The 19,485-nt window shown below is 37.4% G+C and overlaps 1 protein-coding gene across 4 annotated transcripts in view; it reads left to right on the top strand.

Annotated features, from left to right (window-relative positions):
• Positions 1 to 19,485, top strand: part of PPP2R2C (protein phosphatase 2 regulatory subunit Bgamma) — a 132,269-nt gene that overhangs the window by 81,531 nt on the left and 31,253 nt on the right. For all 4 annotated transcript variants that reach the window (XM_032186021.1, XM_032186022.1, XM_032186025.1 and 1 more), the window contains 2 exons: positions 1,570 to 1,682; positions 3,250 to 3,427. In XM_032186021.1, coding sequence (XP_032041912.1) covers positions 1,570 to 1,682; positions 3,250 to 3,427 — 291 coding nt within the window. The remainder of the gene's footprint in view (positions 1 to 1,569; positions 1,683 to 3,249; positions 3,428 to 19,485) is intronic.

The raw sequence follows: 19,485 nt of genomic DNA, 5'->3' as shown, positions 1-19,485 counted from the left end.
ATAAACATTAGACTAGATAAGCAGAAAAGCACTAAATAGAAATATGTAATGTAATAGAAGTATATGATGTAGCCTATATATATTTTTAGTAATCAATGTGACAGATACAAATGTGTTGAACATTTAAACGGAGCTCTTCAGCTGCAAATTGAGATAGCCTCTTGTTCTGTAGATTGATCAACTGTACTATTTTGTTGCTTGAAAATTAGCATATCAATATCTTTGGGAGATATCTAATGGTAAAAACACTCAGAACAGTGGAGCAATTGATTGATTTTTAAAATAAAAAATGGTCAAAGTTGAAGTTGAAATTGCTATAGAAATGAGAAGTGATTTGTGTATTCATATATACTGCATTTAAAATAATTTGTACTAGCATTTAAAAGATGTATTTGGATCACCCACACTGGGGAAGGTATTTTGGTGAAACACGTGAAGGAAGGAAAGGGGACAAAATGACAAATGATGCAGGAATGGAGGAAATGGAGCAAATGGAGGAATGGAGCAAAGTCTGTGGTGGCATCTGAAGTGCAGAAGCTTTGAAAAGCCTTTGGCTGCTCCATGAATAGATGAGTGAAACAACTGATAAAAGGTCTTTTTTTTTTTTTTTTCTTAATGTTTTTTTTTTTTTATTTTTTCAGGGGAAGATTTGGCATTTATTTTTCTGCCTAGGGTTGGCAGGTTGGGTGAATGGCTGGCTAGATTGGGAGTATACAGTATCAGGGAAATCTGCAGCTACAAATTGAGGAGCAACTGCATCTGAAATGTTTTAAACTTCTAATTGTTGGCTTTATAAGCTCTTTGCTAAATAAGAGGCATCCTTATTCTGTCATCGTGCTTCATGATCATATCCATCATCAAATGGGAAGGGCGAACTTAGGTTTTGTTCCATTCTCTGTGAGATTATTTTTTTTTTTATTTGTAACCTACTTTTCTCTCTTACCCTTGCAATACATTTCTCTCTTTTTTTTTTTTTTTTTGTTTTGTTTTGTTTTGTTTTGTTTTGTTTTGTTTTTAATCAGTTATTTCTGCTGCTTTCCCTTGTTAGGAGGACATTTTTTTTTTTTTTTTTTATTTCACACAATGTTTTCTTTGCTGGAACTCGTGATGTTGTACCAATGCATCACGGCCCACTCCCACAACAGGCCAGGCAGGTATCATTGGTCTCTCTTCTTATATACTTAAGAAGCAACTTGGAATACTGGCTTTAGTATCTGGATTATTTCCTTGCATAGTCAAATTGTCAAGACTGACCTTCAGCAGTGAGCTATGAGTGGTTTTGGTCCATTCCACCTGCAAACTGCTGAGTTGGATACACATGTATGTGCTCTGCAGGGTCTGTCAGCCAATGGAACCCTCAGACTCACTTGAGGGCATGGGATTTTCTTTATGAGTGTTTTTTCCGTTAGCAACATTGGTTGGATGTGCAAGATTTAGGGACATGGACTGTTTTAGTGTGAGACTTGGCTAAGACAAGGTGCAGAAGCTTCTTTAAGGAATAGTTTGTGAAAGGGAAGTAACCACGTTCAGAATTCCTATGTTGACAGAAAGCTGTCTTTTCTTTTAAAGATAAAACAATCAAGTTATGGAAAATTACTGAAAGAGATAAGAGACCAGAGGGGTACAACTTAAAAGATGAAGAAGGAAAACTTAAAGATCTTTCTACAGTAACATCACTACAGGTAAGGTGTTGTCTTTGTCCAAAATCCAGTTGTTCCTGTACAAAGAATGTAGTTATGTCAGTAAAAGATTTAAGTATATAAGTAGTGATAAGCATATATATGATTATTCTCATAGAAGTTTTAGCTGCCTTGAATCTATTGCATGTTTTTCAAGAAACAACTGCTTAATGATATAGTGACCAGGACAGAAATGTTTCAACAGTTTATCATCAGTTTTATTTTTCTTTATAAAATTATCTCAACATGACTTAACATATTTTCACAAGGGATTCTGAAAAGTCGTGTGCTGGAAGCAGTCTGCTTAATATTAAAGAGTGTACTCACCACATTCAGAGTAACTGAATTAGACAGTACAGCAAAGTTCAGTCTCATCTTGATTACAGTAGTAAAAAAGAATCATCTCCTTTCTGAAGAGTGGGATTTGCAGTAGTTTGTGCTCCAGTGAATGCAAGGCTCTGCATTGCTGATGAATGCAGTCATGGAGCTCATATAAGCATGTATGATGTTGTAATAGATTTTTGCTCTCAGACTGCAATGGCTGAATTCACTTCAGGCCTTTTTCCAAAGGAAGTAGCTAAAGGTTATAACTAGAAGGCTATGTTGTATAAATGCTGCTATTTCATCCATGTTAAAAACAGTCAGCTCCCACTTCCAAACCAAACCAATATTATCTATTGTGAAGAAAAACCTCCAAAGTCAGAAGATCTACATGAATGGAATACAAATAGAATGAAATACCTATTCTGTGTGATTAAGCAAACAAAAATGTTTAGGATTGCTTATAACCTGAGATTTCGGAGAACCATTGTTTTGTTCCTTTAGCAGCAAGTTAAACTCAAAGCTTTAACTCTTCTGTGTTCCTCTTTAAATGATCTTGTGGACTGATGTACGATAGATTTTTTCTGATGCATATTCAACCACATTAAATAGTCCTAATTGAGCTTCGCAGCCTGTCTGTGTTTAATGTTTTACCAACATGGAATAGATTGGCATTGTCTAGATATTGAAGCATGACAGTGAAGTTACACACAGGGAAATAACAAGGGCGCAATGATCTTTGTTTTGTAAGATTTCATTGATTATGTTTCGCAGAGATTATAACCTTTTTTGTCCCTTGTCTTTTTTTTTTTCTTTTATGAGATAGAGATATCAAAAGAAATACTGTAAGTGATTTACAGAAAACAGCAAAGTCTTTAGGAAAATCAAATACTAGGAATTCATTGTTTGCTTGCTAGAGCCACAACCTCCTGCATATGTGGGACACTAGCTCTTGCTGTGAGACTGGCCTGCACTGTGGCAGCTGCCAATGCCTCTCTTCCAATGGTCCAAGCTTTCTGTCACTCTGCCTAGTTCTCCATGGCTCTTGTGTCTGTTCTTCCCCCTTGGCGAGGATGGCCTAGCCCAGCTATTCATCCATAGAGAAATTCAATTTGCATACACCACTGAGAAATTTTATAATTTCACCATCTTTGAGTGTTTGCTCTCCATCAGACTCTCATCATGCTAGCAAAAAAAATTAAAATTAAAATTAAAATCATACTCTTCCTCTGATTTGTTTTTTTGGCAGGTGCCTGTATTGAAACCTATGGATCTGATGGTAGAAGTCACTCCCCGGAGAATCTTTGCTAATGGTCACACCTATCATGTCAACTCAATATCTGTCAACAGTGACTGTGAGACATACATGTCAGCAGATGATCTCAGGATTAACCTCTGGCATTTAGCAATCACGGATAGAAGCTTCAGTATCCTTTATTGTGGTTCTTTTCTCAGTGTTGATAGCATTAGTGGGGCTTAAGAGACCCATTTTAAAATATTTTTCTGCAAATTTAAAAAAATACCTTACACTTATCAGAAACCCTGCAGTGTTTGTAACAGAAAATGCTCAGATATGATAAAAGAAAGCTAAGAGGTTGCAAAATTCAGGAAATTCTATGTGAAAAATAGCAGTCCTGGAGTTGGTTAATGACAAGTAAACAGGAAAGTGATGCTGACCAAATAACTATCCACCTGACTGGCATAATTTATACCATTATTTCCTGAAGATATTTCATGCTGAGCTACCCCACATTTATTTTTTTTTCTGAAAGATCTGTCCTTACTGTGTCAGTGTCCCCTGATCTCCATCATCCTTCTTCACAAAACCCTTATGTCTGAGATGTGCACAGTTTGGGGGTTAGGCTCAGCTGCTTCATGTGAGTTGTGTTTTGGGGTTAGTGCAGTTGTTGTGGTATCAAGCACTGGCATCGTCCTGAAAGCTGTGTTGTGGGATCATTCCAGTCACCTGTGAGGCTGCCCCTGCACTGCAGTGGGATGACTTGCAGGAGGAGCAGAATAAAGGGAACCAAGAAAAGTGATTCTCTGCATTTTGCAGAACATAAAGGGACCACTAAGACAAGAGATAGGTTATGAGGCCAGCTCAGAATATTGTCTTCCTTTTGTGATTTCTGCTGTTTTGTTTGTTTGTTTTGTATTTAGAAAGGAATTAGAAGACTATTTCATATATGTATGAAAATATGATATTAGATGATAAGGGGAAATTGTTCTGCTGGGGACAAATTTCTGAAAGAAAACTCCAACATGAAGGGGTGTTCTTTCTGTCCATAGCAGTCTTCCATGTTTCTTCCTTCATAAGCTTGTTTATCTATGGAGCTTGGCCCATACTCTGTTTCAGTCACAGGGGAAAAAAAAATAAAAATCATTAAATCAAATAACTACTGATGTTCTTAAAAACAAAAACCAAATGTTTTTTGTGCCTTTGCAGTGTCAAATGACAGTTGTCTTTACCCTTTAGGATTGTAGATACTGTGAAATTGGAAGCAAATTGAGGAGATAGTCCTTTTCTGTCTTTCAGCTGTCTAGATTAAGTGAGCTCAATGGTGCCTACTTTAATAAGATTGGGTTTTGGACCAATTTATATGTGGTCTTTCAAAGCACAGCAGTATCTGCCGTTGATATCCAAGCAACTGCACTTCTTTCATTTCATAGAAGAGAACAGAGTGGGAAATTTTTTTGCCAGCACACCTGTGTGGAGTAGCACCATGGTTTCTGACAGCATCCTTCTCACTGTAGCTTCACCCTCCAGTCTTGTGTCTGTCGTGGACACTTCTGTAGGTGCCTACTGTGTGTTTTCTTCCTTTCTTCTAAAGCAGAGCAGTGAGTCAGAACAAGCACAGCAGTCTCTGTGTGTCTGTATATGATAACACTCCAGAATACTTATATGTCTTTGCTTTTGTTGTGTTAAAAACCGTTTTATAAAGTATGGATTGCCAAGAGAAATATTTCTGACAACTTAAAAAAATAATTATGTTTATTACAGTTCATGAGGTCAACATGAGTTTTTATTAAGTCATTTCCCATGGTTAAGAGCTTAGTGACTGAAATATCAGCCCCAAATGAATTTTTAATCCCCAAGTGTGTGTAAATCCTTGAAAATAAAAGACTTGCTATGGGGGTATTGATACAATTAGAACAGAAGTTTTGTGTATGTGTTGGTGGTAAACAATTCTTAGCATTTATGCAGAGGCTTTTATTTTCAAATAATTTATATATATTGATCAGTTTGTCTTCACAAAAGGATAAAAGGCTGGTAGGTGGATGGATTTGTCTGCTGTTTTGTGGATGAGGATACTGAGACAGAAAGTTTAAAGAAATTGCTTGTGAAAGCTATAAATTTTGTAGTCTGATTAACATTTTATTTCATTTACTCTTTGTATGAAAATATTTTTATGCAGTCTTCCAAAGTGCTTGGCCTTCAAAGATGCTTTAAATTCTAGCAATATACCTGCAAAGAGATGGAAAACAGAGTCCTATGATCATAACTGCTAAGATGTGTCTTGATACAGTATGGACATCAAAGGTATATGAGATGGAGTAACTTTTTAGTATCTTTCTACTTCTACTCCTGTATGATCAACTGTTGTATTCAGCCACAGCTGTGCAGACTGTTTTTTCAAGCATCAGAGTATTCCTGTTGTGGAATACTTAGTGATAAGAATACATACTGAGAAGTAAGTTTTTTAGAGCTTGTGATTGAATCTTTGATTTAACTCCTGAAACACTGCATAGTTTATAGTAGCCTGTTCAATTTCTCAGGATGTTTGAGGATGTTTTAGGACTGCTGATGAAGCGAGAAATTCAGATTATGTTTCTGAGTTTTTGGATGGGAAACATTTTGTTGTATCTGATGCAGTAGCATCATACTATTGGGATAGTAATGCAGCTAATTTTGGGATAACTGGATTTCTATGCTGGATTCAGATACAGGTCTTGCTGCTTCTTGTTGGTACATGTGAAAAAGCACTTGGCAGAATTGTGATAAGAGAGTTTAGACAGCAGTAGGAGAGAATATTTGATAAAGAGATGGTTAATGTTAGGGGGCAAAATGTATTTGCTATATTGGCCATAGTGGCAGCAGATTGACTTTTGTGCTTCTATACCATGTATTCATGAGTGTAGTTTGACTTAAACAGACTGTATTCACTTCTGCTTCAGACAGTAGAGGTTGTACCTGTACTCTGTTGTCTGACCCAGAGCAACAGGCAGATTACTTTTACTTAACTCTTTGACAAACAAAAAAGTTAAGGTAGGCATGCCAACCTAATAGGTACAGAGTATTGCTCATAGCAAGGGATTACTGGACAATCAAGATAACTGGAAGAAGGGAATGAGTAAGGTAAACATGTATCACAGAATCACAGAATTGTCTAGTTTGGAAGAGACCTCAAGATCATCGAGTCCAACCTCTGACCTAACACTAACAAGTCCTCCACTAAACCATATCCCTAAGTTCAATATCTAAACGTCTTTTAAAGAGCTTCAGGGATGGTGACTTCACCACTTCCCTGGGCAGCCCATTCCAATGCCTCACAACTTTTTTCCACTTAAAAAAATAAATAAAAATAAAAAATATATAAAAAATAAATTATTGTTATTATTATTATTCCAAATAGTGCCTTGCAAGTCCTTGTAAAATTGCAGGGGCATGCTTTCTACTAGGTTTTGAAATCTGTCCAATAAAGAAAATGCCTTTCTGTCCTACAGAAAACCCAGTTACATAAAACTCTCCTGGAAGTAGATTAGCTTCTGGTAAAAGCATCAGGCATGCAAGTTGCAATTAGGACTAAACATATTAAGATGAAAAAATTCTGCCAAGTAAACAGTTTAAATTATAAATGAATGTTGCTGGGCTTGGTGCCTTCTGCTACACAGCTAGGAGGACAGGCAGGAGAAGGCTGAAGCAGTTTTAAAAATGCTTGCTTCACACCTTTTTATTAGATGTAAAATGGAAATGAAACATTTTTATTTATTTATTTATTTATTTTACGCCCAAGGCTTGATTCCTGGAAGTACATGTTTACATGTAGAACACTAAATAGAAAATATTTTGGTCTGAAGTGGCATTTGTTAATAAGAGATCTGGCAGTGATATGTATTTGTCTTTCTACTTTCCTTCAGAGACAGCACTGCTCCATATAATGAACTGCAATCTGTTTACCCAAGAGGCTGGTTGTGACAATGACACAACAAATACAATGGTGGAGTTTCTGGACATTCAGCTCATGTTTGAACATCTTTACAAATTACATGGGAAAGGCTGGAGAAAAAATGTCAGATTAGCAGTGATATGCTAAGTTTTTTCCAAGTAAAGTAGTTTATCTTGTAGAATTTTATCTGAGAACAGTTGGTTTATAACCATTATTCTAGCAGTTGTACAAATCACTAAGAATTATTTATTTCTTTGGAAACAAAAAACCAAAGCAATGCAGATCTTAAGTTAATTCTCTTGCTGGCCTCCTTGGAAAATGTATTAATTCAGCTTTGCAAAATTTGACCAGAATATGTGCTTTAGATAAAGCCTTAGGCAAATCAAATGCAATTAGTTGTTTTCTGGTTTGCTTTTTTATTAGCATAAACACTATCTGGGGTGAAAAGCAGAGAAGTGAATTTTGTGCTATGGCTGTGTAAATTTTCATGAGGCATATGCAAGACTTCTGTACGGTGCTTCCCACTTGCAAGCAGATTTGCTCAGTATTGTTTGGGCAGGAGGAGGCAACGAAGAGGAGAAGGTGAGAGGAAAGAAGGGGGAAGGTCATCTGGTAAATAATTACTCATATAAGGCTTTTCTTTGCTGAAAGGTTTTATGTGTTTGGTTGTGTTATGGAGAGCGAGTCTCACTGTCCTTAATTATAGATGATACTCTTCAATGGAAAAGAAGTGAGGGAAAGGTTGCTGTATTTGTTAATGTTGTCTGAAATGGCATAGCAGTGTTGCCCATAGCTTAAGCCTTTAGATAAGTCATCTTGGGTGTAGTGAATGAGAAAACAGGACTGCTGGAAGCATACTGATAAGGCTTACTTCACATCAGCAGCAATCTTTGGACTATCTAGCTGCACTAAATATTCTTTATGAGAATGTGTTTGTATCGCTCATAGAACTGTGTAGCTCATAGCACTTGAACTCCCTTCATTTCCTTGTAGCACACTATTTCACTCTGGAGGCTGTCATGGCATTGCTATGGAAACAACATCACCGTTTCCAGCATGTACTCATCTTGAGACTCATCTTGACTAAAATACTCATTTCTCAGTTAGATCAATATAGTCCAGTGTTATCCCGTTTTAATAAAAAATTCCTTCTTCTGTGTCCCAAAAGGGTTAAGCTAATTAGCAAATCACCATAGGGCCTTCTTATAGTCTAATATATTCCAGCATTTGAAGCATATTGTGGATAGTCAGATCGTTAGGCACTGTATCTTGGGGAACTTAATTTACTTACAAAGCAAACAACAACAATAAAAGCAAAGAAACAGTAAAACCAAAACATCACAGTACATAGATGGAGACCAAGTTTGTGGCAGCCCATTGTTCACCTGTATAACGTGGGGCTTTTAACATCGTGCTCTGGGGGCAGCCAGCAGGCTGGGGAAGATATCTAGTCTAGCAAAATTCCTGTTACCTGCCTTGGTGCTATACATTTGAATGCTAAACTGAAAAAAATATGCACTATTCTCTTAGCATTCATGGAACTGGAAGATGACAGGTTTATGTCCTTGAGTGAGATAAGGTTGCTTCTATAAAAATTCCTCAGACGCGATGACTGTGCACAAGCTGTATTCACAATGCATTTTCCATGCTCACAAAAAATGCCTTCACTGTATGAGAACCTGCTCCTGCCCCCACCCCAGCTCAGTTTTCCTCAAGCATACACATTCTGTTTGGAGAGTTTGCAGATGTTATTTCTCTTCTTTTGAGAGAAATGTATAATATATTCTAGTACTTCCTATTCTATCAAGAAAGTTTCTGCCACCTGCATCAGGGGCTTAAAAGGTATATACCGTACGAGGAAGCCATATTCTCACAGAGTTGCTACCAGCTAAATTTGAGTAGCTTTTCCTCAAATTTGTGGTGTTCTTGTACTCTTTACTTCCTGGAGTCCCCCCTTCTCCCACATGCATTGTCTCTGTCTCTCTCCTTTAAAGGCAAAGTGAAGATGTCTGCAAAGCTAAAATCACACCTGTAAGTCAGAAGCAGGGGATTGCAGAAAGGATTGCAGTATGTACAAACTATCTGTACAGTTTGGCAAGCTCTTTTAGAGTGTAGCTGTTGAGGAATGGTTGCTTTGCTCTCCTAATTAAAACACTCCTACGTGAATAACTAAGGGGAAAAAAGGCTATTTTCAACAAGTTGCTTAGATTCTGGATTGATGTAATGTACTCTTTACTTTCTTTTCTTTCTTTCTTTTTTTTTTTTTTTTTTTTTTTTTTTTTTTTTTTTTTCAGTGGGGTAATACTGGCCTTGTAAAAATAAGAGCTGACAGTAGGAGTGACTCTGTCAGGGATTGTAGTGATAGGACAAGGGGTAATGGGTTTAAACTAAAAGGGGGTAGATTTAGGTTAGATATAAGATATAAGGAAGAAATTCTTTACTGTGAAGGTGCCGAGGCAGTGGCACAGGTTGCCCAGAAAAGCTGTGGATTCCCCATCCCTGGAAGTGTTCAAGGCCAAGCTGGATGGGGCTTTGAGCAACCTGGGTTGGTGGGAGGTGTCCCTGCCCATGGCAGTGGGGTTGGAACTGGAATTTACAACTATCAAAAGTTTATGCATCCTCCTAGGAGATACAAGAGCTGGGAAGGTGACAATCTCTGTTAGACAAGGTAAGAGTTAAAGTAACTTTAAACAGTGTTTTTTAGAGAAAAAAAAAAAAAAAAAAAGCCATAAAGAAATGTGCTTTGGCCTCTCTTCCTTTTTTTTTTTTTTATGAGTCAATCAGCATTTACTTTATATGTTTGAGGCCTGATTTAATGTTGCAAAATGTGATGATTTTGATGAAGTCCAATAATCATTTCGTTTAAGCTGAAATATGAACTACATACCAAACATCACTGAGGTGTACAAGCAAAGCTAGATAGAGTTCCAATATCAAAATTATGTATGCACCATAAAAAGACTTAATATAGATTAAATTGGAGAAATAACTTAGAATAAAACCCTATCATCATTTTAATGGAGCTGTTAAGCAATATTACTAGATATCAATGATCAAATAAAGCCTGTTTTTCTTTAAGCTGTTTTATATTCTGTAGGGGTCTACACTAATTAGATATGTAATAATAGATAAATAATAATTAAGAAGAATAGAAAAAGAGGAAAGAATTCTCTGACTGTTAGACTGGGGACCACACTGACTCCATGGGTATGTAATTAAACAATGCATCTGGCACCTGTTCTTCATAACCTTTGTAGTCAAACATAGCATAAAATGAAGAATTTTAAGCGTTAAAAAAAAATATCTCGTAAGACTACTGAAATGAGGATTTTTTGAAATGTGGTAGCTGGGGAAATCCTTGATGTGTGTTTCTGCTGCCTGATAAGAATAATACAGTAGGGATTATTTTATTTAAATCGCACAATGTGTGTTTTTAGTGTCAGTTGAAGACTAAAATTAATGAAAAATTAAGTATGTATAACTGTAAATTGCTATAATCTCTGAACCATATAGAATCCTGATAGTAACAGGGCTTTTCCTAAATTCTCACCAAATTCATCTGTAAGAAAAATGCTGTGTCACTAGTGTAAAATGCCAGGAGGAAACTGCAGTTCTAGAGTCACTGAAAGGATTTTGTCTTATAGCCACTGACATAGATATAGCTTCTACAATACTGTTATTCAGAAGAATACAGGCATTGAATTGGTTCTGCTTCTGTTGAGGTAAAACTATGCCCAACGCAAGGACACAGCATTATCTTTAACATGATCATAATCTACTGTAGAATATCATAATTGATTACAGTTTTTAAGCTTTTCAGAGCCAAGACAGTCCTGTCTTTATCTTGTGCAAATTGTGGACTTTATCTATAACTAACGTATGTGACTCAAGTAATAGATAATAATTCTAAGCAGTAAGGCTGTGTGAATAGTGACCCTAAGAACCTTAAGGGTGATTTGTTTTCAAGAAATACAGTGAAGTCTCCTCATCTTTTAGGAGACTCTGATACCAGATCCTGAGGGCTATGAAAATGATGAATAAATTTGCAAAAGTGGTCTTCAAAACTTTTGTTTGATTTTGTTTCTTGCCCAAGGTTACCTTATGATGCTTGTCAGAAACCACTGCATTTTAACTGTTCTCATCACTTTAAGTTGACTCATATCTCAAGAATTTGACTATCAGTCAGTCAGACAGAATTGGATGAAAAATCACATCTGATAGCTAAAGGTGAGAGATCAGTGCTAGTTAAACAGTATTTTAGCATCGAATCACTGTCTGAGACCATTCTGCCAGACTGCTGAAATGTTCATTGTAGTGAAAGCAAACAATACACGGCTGGAGGATCAGATATCAGTGTCTTCAGGGCATGGGATAGAACTATGAAAATATTCCCTATCTAGCTGTCCTCCAAAAATACATAAATCGAAAGAGTTGAGTCTGACTGTGAAAAACTAATTATAGCTGAGGCCATTGCATTCTTGGCAATGATGAGTCTTTTCCTTTTTCTGGAATTGTTTTTAAAGAAGTTAATTTAAAGTGATTTGAGCATAGCTGTAGCCTTGGGATAATTACTGCACTGCAGATTTATTGTTTAATAAAAATATTAATTTGTTAATCAGAATACCTAATTTTCTTACTTATCACTCCTGTCCACACACTATTTGAATGAATAAGTATGTGATTCAGTTATCCTTTTAATGGATTTCTCCTTTATCTAGACCTCCATCTTCTCTAATGCAGTTGTCCCCAAATAAAGATGCATACCCATTATGTAGTTGCTGCAGAGGTAAGGAAAAATGTAGCCAGAGGCATTAAAATATTCTTGGTTTTTAGAACCATACAATGAATTGCAAAAAAAAAAAAAAAAAAAAAAAGAAAATTGTCTGGAGTTGCAGCAGATGATAAAGCATAGCGTGAAATCCTGAGCCCATAAAAGCCATGTCAGAACCCTTTAATAGTACACTAAAAAACAGCACCAGGATTTCACTGTGTTCGTATATTTGTAGAGTGATCAAGGTGACACAACTATAAAGGACACTTGGAATTTTACAATAGGTCCAAAGATATCTTTTCACAGATCTCCACAGGGTTAATTGCTTTCCAGTCTACTTGGGACTGTTCTTCTGCTTGTAGCAAACAAATAACCATTTTGCACCAGAAATGCCGTTTAAAATCCCATGATCTCAAGCTTTCTCAAGTTTGTTACTGTTGGAGAGAGAAACAGCACTTAGAAGAGATGAAATTGAAACAACATCAGACAGATTTTTTCACCCTAGCAGTTTATGCCACGAGATTTTTCAGGTTTTATCTGGAATCTGAGATCCTTCAGCAGAGAAGGACTTAGAAACCATAGTAAGAGTATTAAATTGCAGCAAAAGGGTCTCATCACAGAAATGATACTTAGCTAAGTAGCACTCACACTTAGCATAACACGACTGCAGTCAATGAAGTTATTTCTGCGGAAGTGGGTAACAAGATTCAGTCCAAGATTTATTGTCCCGCTAATTTTATTTCTTCAGATCAGTTTTAATCAGTATGGTGTCAATGTGGAAGATTTTAAATTGCATGCTTCTGTTTCCTCCTGGATTAATGTCTCACTGAAGCGTTTTAAAAATGAACCATTCTCTATTGTCACGGGTGCAGGCGGTGTGTCCAACCTGAAAAACATGTATTATGAATTTATTGAAAGTTAGAGAAAAAAAACATTTACACAGTTCCAGGTACAATTATATGAAAAGATAATGTATAAATAATTCAATCAGCTCTGCCAGAGGGGAGAATTCTTTTAAATGGGTCTAATTATTCTCATTCCCTTGTGAGTTTGGACTTGAAATTAACCTTGCAAAGCACAGTCTTTTGTGGAGTATTAATATAAAGAAGAAAATGTAACTTGCTGTGTTCATCAGCTAAAATCTTTTAACTTGAAAAGCATTCCACAGAAGAATGGAGAGATAATAAAAATGCCCACGCAGTCATCTGAGTTATTGAAAGCCACGTAGTCTGTACCTCAGTGCTCTGAGCCTTTAAAACCTGAGGCCCTGGAAGGTTTTTTTGTTTTTGTTTTGTTTTGTTTTGTTTTGTTTTTTTTGCTATTGCGGTAGCTGGGGTACTTCTTATTAATACAGACATTTCAATTTTTCATCTACTATCATAATACGCACTGGGAAGGATTGCACTGAAGTGGTGCCATTACATATGAAATTACAATACTTTCCATTTAGGGAGTTCACTTTTAGGGCCTTTGGAACAAAAATGCTCTTGTAAATAAAAGTCATGTTAATTTAAACAAAGTGACAGGACCAGAGTTAAGGCTAAGTCTATTGTGACTGTTTTCATAGTGAGTAGTTATGTGGCTTGTCTGGAATCAATGTTCTGAAAAGAGATCAAGCAAACAAACAGACAGCTCTGAATATCGAACTCCTTTGCCTCAGAGATAACCTGCATGTTTCAAACTTCCAGAATCCATATTTCTCTGCAGCGCCTAGAGACAAAGCTGATGGGCATTTTTGTAAATCCTTTCACATAGATTAAGCAACTAGCTAATACTCCTGCCAAAAGGTTTTAATAGGTGTCATATAATTTAATAGAGATGATTTTGAAAACTTTCACTCTGGAGATTCTCATGAGAACTGAATCTCTTCCTCATTTTCATTTTCACATTGCTGATTTTCAAGGATTTCTTGGCAGCGCAAAGATGCTTGCATGCAGAAGTGTCTGTATAAATGCTAAATTGAAGCCTTTATTACTATTTTTAAAATAACTGTTTTTCAGAAAAATCTAGATTTTTAAAGATAGATTTATTTGACTACTTCTATAACAAACATGCAGGGAGGGGGAGAGCATTATGCTCTAAAAGACATTTCTAGGTAGCTAGATTCTGCAAAAAAAGAATTAGTCCTTTGATTTCAAATATAAATTCACTTAAAATTTGGAATTATTTTACTTCAATATGGTATAAATACTGCTGCACTCATGATTTCCACAAGGTATGTAGAAGAATAAATTGCATATAGGGAAGGAAGAATTCCCACCAAAATGCTCTAAAGAGTCTATACCCTCCAGCTGGAAATTCTGTACCTGCCTTTTAATAGGCAGGTCTTCCTACACTGCATGAGATTCTAATAAGTATAAAGAAATACATTTCTTTATAGTATTGTCTGTTAGTGCATAGACTATTCTTAAAAAAAAAAAAAAAAAGAGAGAGAAAGAGAAAGAAAAAAAAAAAAAGACATTTTATTTCTGGTTTCCCATAAGTTCTGTGGGAGGCAATCCCTGGCAACTTCAAAGATGCAGTTCAGTGAGTTATATTTGTTGTATTTCTCTGTACTTTGGGAGACTGCATTCAGCAAACCAAGTAGGTCCCTCTCAGTTCTTTTCTAAATATCTCGATATCTAAATATCTCGTGACTGGTATCTGCTATCTTCCAAATATAACATTAAGCATTCCACAACAGTTTCAAACAATTAATTAACATGCAAATCTATCAACTAAATGACTCTGAGACCTGTCAGTGATTGAGTACTTTACACTGAAAACTGCAAATGTGCCTTTAAAATGACTGGTCTTTTCTGTTGACTCATGCAGAGCTACAGGCTGGGAGAGGAATGGTTGGAAAGCTGCCAGGCAGAGAAGGACCTGGGAGTGATGGTGGACAGTCGGCTGAATATGAGCCAGCAGTGTGCTCAGGTGGCCAAGAAGGCCAACGGCATCCTGGCTTGTATTAGGAACAGAGTGACCAGCAGGGCTAGGGAGGTGATCGTCCCCCTGTACTCAGCTCTGGTGAGGCCACAGCTCGAGTACTGTGTTCAGTTTTGGGCCCCTCGCTACAAGAAGGACATCGAGGTGCTTGAGCGGGTGCAGAGAAGGGCGACGAAGCTGGTGAGGGGCCTGGAGAACAAGTCCTACGAGGAGCGGCTGAGGGAGCTGGGCTTGTTCAGCCTGGAGAAGAGGAGGCTCAGGGGCGACCTTATCGCTCTTTTTAGGTACCTCAAGGGAGGCTGTAGCGAGGTGGGGGTTGGCCTGTTCTCCCACGTGCCTGGTGACAGGACGAGGGGGAATGGGTTTAAGTTGAGCCAGGGGAGTTTTAGGCTAGATGTTAGGAAGAACTTCTTCACTGAAAGGGTTGTGAGGCATTGGAACAGGCTGCCCAGGGAAGTGGTGGAGTCACCATCCTTGGAAGTCTTCAAAAGACGTTTAGATGTAGAGCTTAGGGATATGGTTTAGTGGAGGGCTGTTAGCGTTAGGTTGGAGGTTGGACTCGATGACCTTGAGGTCTCTTCCAACCTAGAAATTCTGTGATTCATCCACTTGATTTTGCTCTCAGCTGCGTGTATATACAGAAAATAATTTATTTGCTCTTGAAAAATTTAAAGATGCACGTGGTTGCAGCTAAAACAGACGTGACTGTGCCTACAGAAGAAAATGTGTGTGTTCTGCTGTAAAAAGCAGGCTGAAAAATCAATTTTTAATTGCATTAAAATTTTCCAGTGGCTAATTCTAAATTCTTAAAGTAAATTAATGGTTGCAATGTGTATGAATAGGCCTATATATGAGAAATTTAGCATGCCATTTGTGCCATTGCAGTTCCAAAAGACAAATGTGATGCTAACAGAAAAACTTCTCAAAAAACTTTGCCATGTCATGCCTCAGTCTCTTATCTAGAGAGCATTGACCCTGATACTGAGTCTCCTCTGCTTTGAACTTAACAAATGGAAAATGTTTCCTTTTACTACTTTTAGTTTCTTACTGAATATCTCCAGTTCTGAATTAAATATGAGACTAAATCCAGTGCCTTTGGTTCAGAGATTTGGGATAATGTATTTAAGGTCCGTTGCTGGTTCCCTGTTTGGGCTTGGATGAGTCTTGTTAGTCCCTTAGTCTTGAGGTTCTCTGGTTCCTGTTCGCTGCCAGTGAAATGAATGAAATCTTGCTTTCTAAACATGTTTAAAGGGTCTGAATATTCACCTCTCTGCACTTCATAGGTTTTTAAGTTTTATGGTGTTAGAAAACATAAGTAGAGAACTAAATTGGACATGAATCTGGCTGCAGCTGTAGCTATTAGCTTGTGAGGAAACATGGGCCACCTTTTGCACCAACAGTGTTGCCCTCAGTATGTGTGATGCCCAAGGAGCACCACTGCAGCACACAACCCTCATATTATCTATGTCATAAAAATGCTTATTATTATCAGTAAGGCAGAGGATGTGCTGAATATATCAGCGTATCCCTGGGTGAGCTAGATCTCAACAGTACCTTAGTTTTTATATCACTTGTTTACCTAATTGTATTACTTGTTTAACTGTCTGCCTAATTCTCCGTCATGACTAGTCCTAGCTGAGTAGCTGAAAGCTTCATTGCTGCTGCAGCCTCTTGGCTATTACTGTGGCTTTTCTTCTTCCACTAACATCTCTTTTTCATCTAATTTAGGCTGTAATCTTTGAGTTATAAGAAACCTCAGAAGTTCAAAGAACATTGTTAACATTACTTAGCCTCTGTATGCACTTTGTACTTATATTGTCTTTATATTATGAGCAATTCTTTTGCTTTGTGTTTGCCCAGCACCTAACATAACTGATCATGAGTTGGCTTTCCACATAGGGCTAAAAGGCCTGTAGCAGTTTCACTATTTCTCTATCTCATAATCCTGATGAAGAAAACTGAAGAAAAATGCAGAAAAAAAAAAAAAAAGCTGGAACCCTTTGTACTATCATAATGGCACCATCTAAATGCCTTTGATGGAAGCATTTTCTTGCCAATCCACATCAGCAAATTCCCACCAGTGTGGGACTGTTGCCAGATTTCCCAACTCCAATACAATATGTTGAAGAATCATTGTTGTAAAGACCATAGAAGTAAAAATGGAATTGGGCTGACATTTTACTACTAAGTCATTTTCAAGTATGGATCAATACCTTGCATTAGCAGATATTAGGTACAAGGCAGCTTGAAGGAGCACTCTTATGCAGCAGTTTCTTTTTTTGTGGTTCAGAAGAGTCAAATGGTACAGACAATGTAATTGCAACTCCCTGGGCTTTTAATAAAGCCCATATAGCACATGCTTTTAGTAAAGCAGTGGAAGAATGCTGCATGATAAAAAGCATTGACATTGTGGCTATTAGGAGTACTTAGAGTATAAATACCGGGTCATCTCTCTGCCTAAGGTAAGAGACTGGAATTGGACGAAAAGGCCAAATTCATTAACCTATTGATAATCCATTCCAGAGACCCTTGACTCTTGGACAACAGGTCTGAGAGTTAGAGACTCAAAAGCTGCACTCTATCCAGTGGTGTCTGTACAGTTGTGACATGCCTATAGTGGAATTGTCCTTCAACAGTGAAAACATAAACGTCTTTAAGAAATAAAAAGAAAGGAGCAAGGAGGAAACTATGTAAAAGTTAGGGCCTGCTTCTTTCTTTCATAGTAAGTTGATGTAATCACATCATGGTGTTATCAAGCATACTGAGGCCTGATTCTGTGCCTGCTGCTCAGAAATATATACAACCTGCAAGAAAACTGTTGGCATTTGGAACTAATGCTCTCAGTTGACGCATGGTATAGGAATGATATAACCACCATGTAGGAAGTGTAAAACTGGTAGAGCTTGATTTGTAAGCATCACAGTTCCCTCCTTATAATGAAAATGGTGTGCACTAAATGACTAACAGAGGAAATCACTTGGAGAAATGCTTATATTAAAACAGTGTAGAGCCTCAGCAGGACCACAGCAATCAATTACCCTAAAGTGAAGCCCTGGCAGCTTCCATGAATTGCTATTGATTTTGACTCCTAGTCAGTGAATCTTTCTAGGTCTAGGCTAGAATGTAGGTGTGAGATGCAGACAAAATTAGGAGCAGGAACAACCTCCTGTGAAAAACACAGGGAACAGCCAGGTTGGGAAGATGTGTTATGGTGAATTTTATTTTTCGGAAAAGTGTGCAAATTTCAAAATGCCAAGTCCCACTCAGGGGTAAAAATGAAGTGTCAAAGCAGAATATATTGAAATAAGAAAGATGAGGACATTTTTTTCTTATAAAGTTATTATGGAAAATTCTGTCTGGCTTTCTAAATAAAGTCTCTGCTCTGCATTGCAGTTGAATAAAGGGGGTTCAGTTAAATTAATTTCTGTAGCCTGAATCCAAGTATACCAATGATTTCCTTCCTATAATGAACCCACAGACCTTGCAAAAATGATTCCAAAATAATGATGTAAGATTCAGTCCCTTATGTGCTATAACTTCTGAATTGCAAGTTTGGCTTCTACAAAATTCAGTTTCTAATAGTATTCCTTGATGGTTTCTAGAAGATAAAGCAGCTGTTTGTTTATGCATACTGTTTACTTCAAAGGGAATTTAATCTGTTTTGAGGAAACTGCTATGTACACATTATCATACAAGGAAACTCATTCTGGAGCCTTTTTTGCTCAGCAGGAACCTTATGTATTTTCCACAGTCTTGTTATACACGTTTTGGCATGAACATAAAGCAGGCGTGCTCATTTATATTCTAGCTGATCAAATGGAGAAGACTGAACAATGTACATTTTGGATCAAGGTGAGGGCCATCTTTGTGACCTGCCCTAAAAGAAACTTTATGGATCAACGTCTCACAGAAGGGAATATTTTTGGTAGACCAGTGGCCCAAAGGCAGTGGAACAAATCATCTTCCTCTTATTATCCTAATTTTAATATCAGCTGCACAACAGCAGACAAAACACTGGACTAGAACTAAACAAACCATATAACTGAAGTCTGCATTCAGTTTTCATCCCTCGTATTGAGTGCTCCTGCAGATTGCTAGTCATGCCTTTCCTTATGCCCTTTCCTACTTCCTCTTGCAGCGTTTTGCTTCCCTTTCTCTCCTCCCTCAGATCTTTCCTTACAGCCTCATTCCCTCTCTCAGTCAGGTCCTGTCCTGCCTGCTAGTTCTGCTGTGGTCTGTCTCTGCTGTTGGTAAAGGCGACCTACTCAGCCTTAGCCAAAGCTCAACATTATGTTACCTGAGAGTATGTTTGTTGCCTTTAATATACTTAATTCCTGGTCTTGTAGCTCTACTAACCCAACTGTAACAACATCGTTTCTCACTATTGTGTGACCTTCCATTTCTGTTTTGCTGTGAAGAGCATCTGCTGGCCTCTTCCTAGCTTTATCCCATTTCACTGAGCCAGGAAATGGAGGGGAGTCATGGCAAACAGCTTGGTTAGGAGGAACTGAGACCTCTTTTACTTTTTTGAGCAACAAGATAGTTTCTTTTCCTTGTTTTAATGTTAATGACTTAAAAGTCTGCCAATGCACCCCAGTAGCTGCCAAGGCACCAGTTC

The sequence above is a fragment of the Aythya fuligula genome, chromosome 4, assembly GCF_009819795.1.
Source record: "Aythya fuligula isolate bAytFul2 chromosome 4, bAytFul2.pri, whole genome shotgun sequence".
Taxonomy (NCBI): Eukaryota; Metazoa; Chordata; class Aves; order Anseriformes; family Anatidae; genus Aythya; species Aythya fuligula.
Note: the sequence above shows the minus strand (reverse complement) of the source record. Positions and strands in the feature narration are given on the sequence as shown.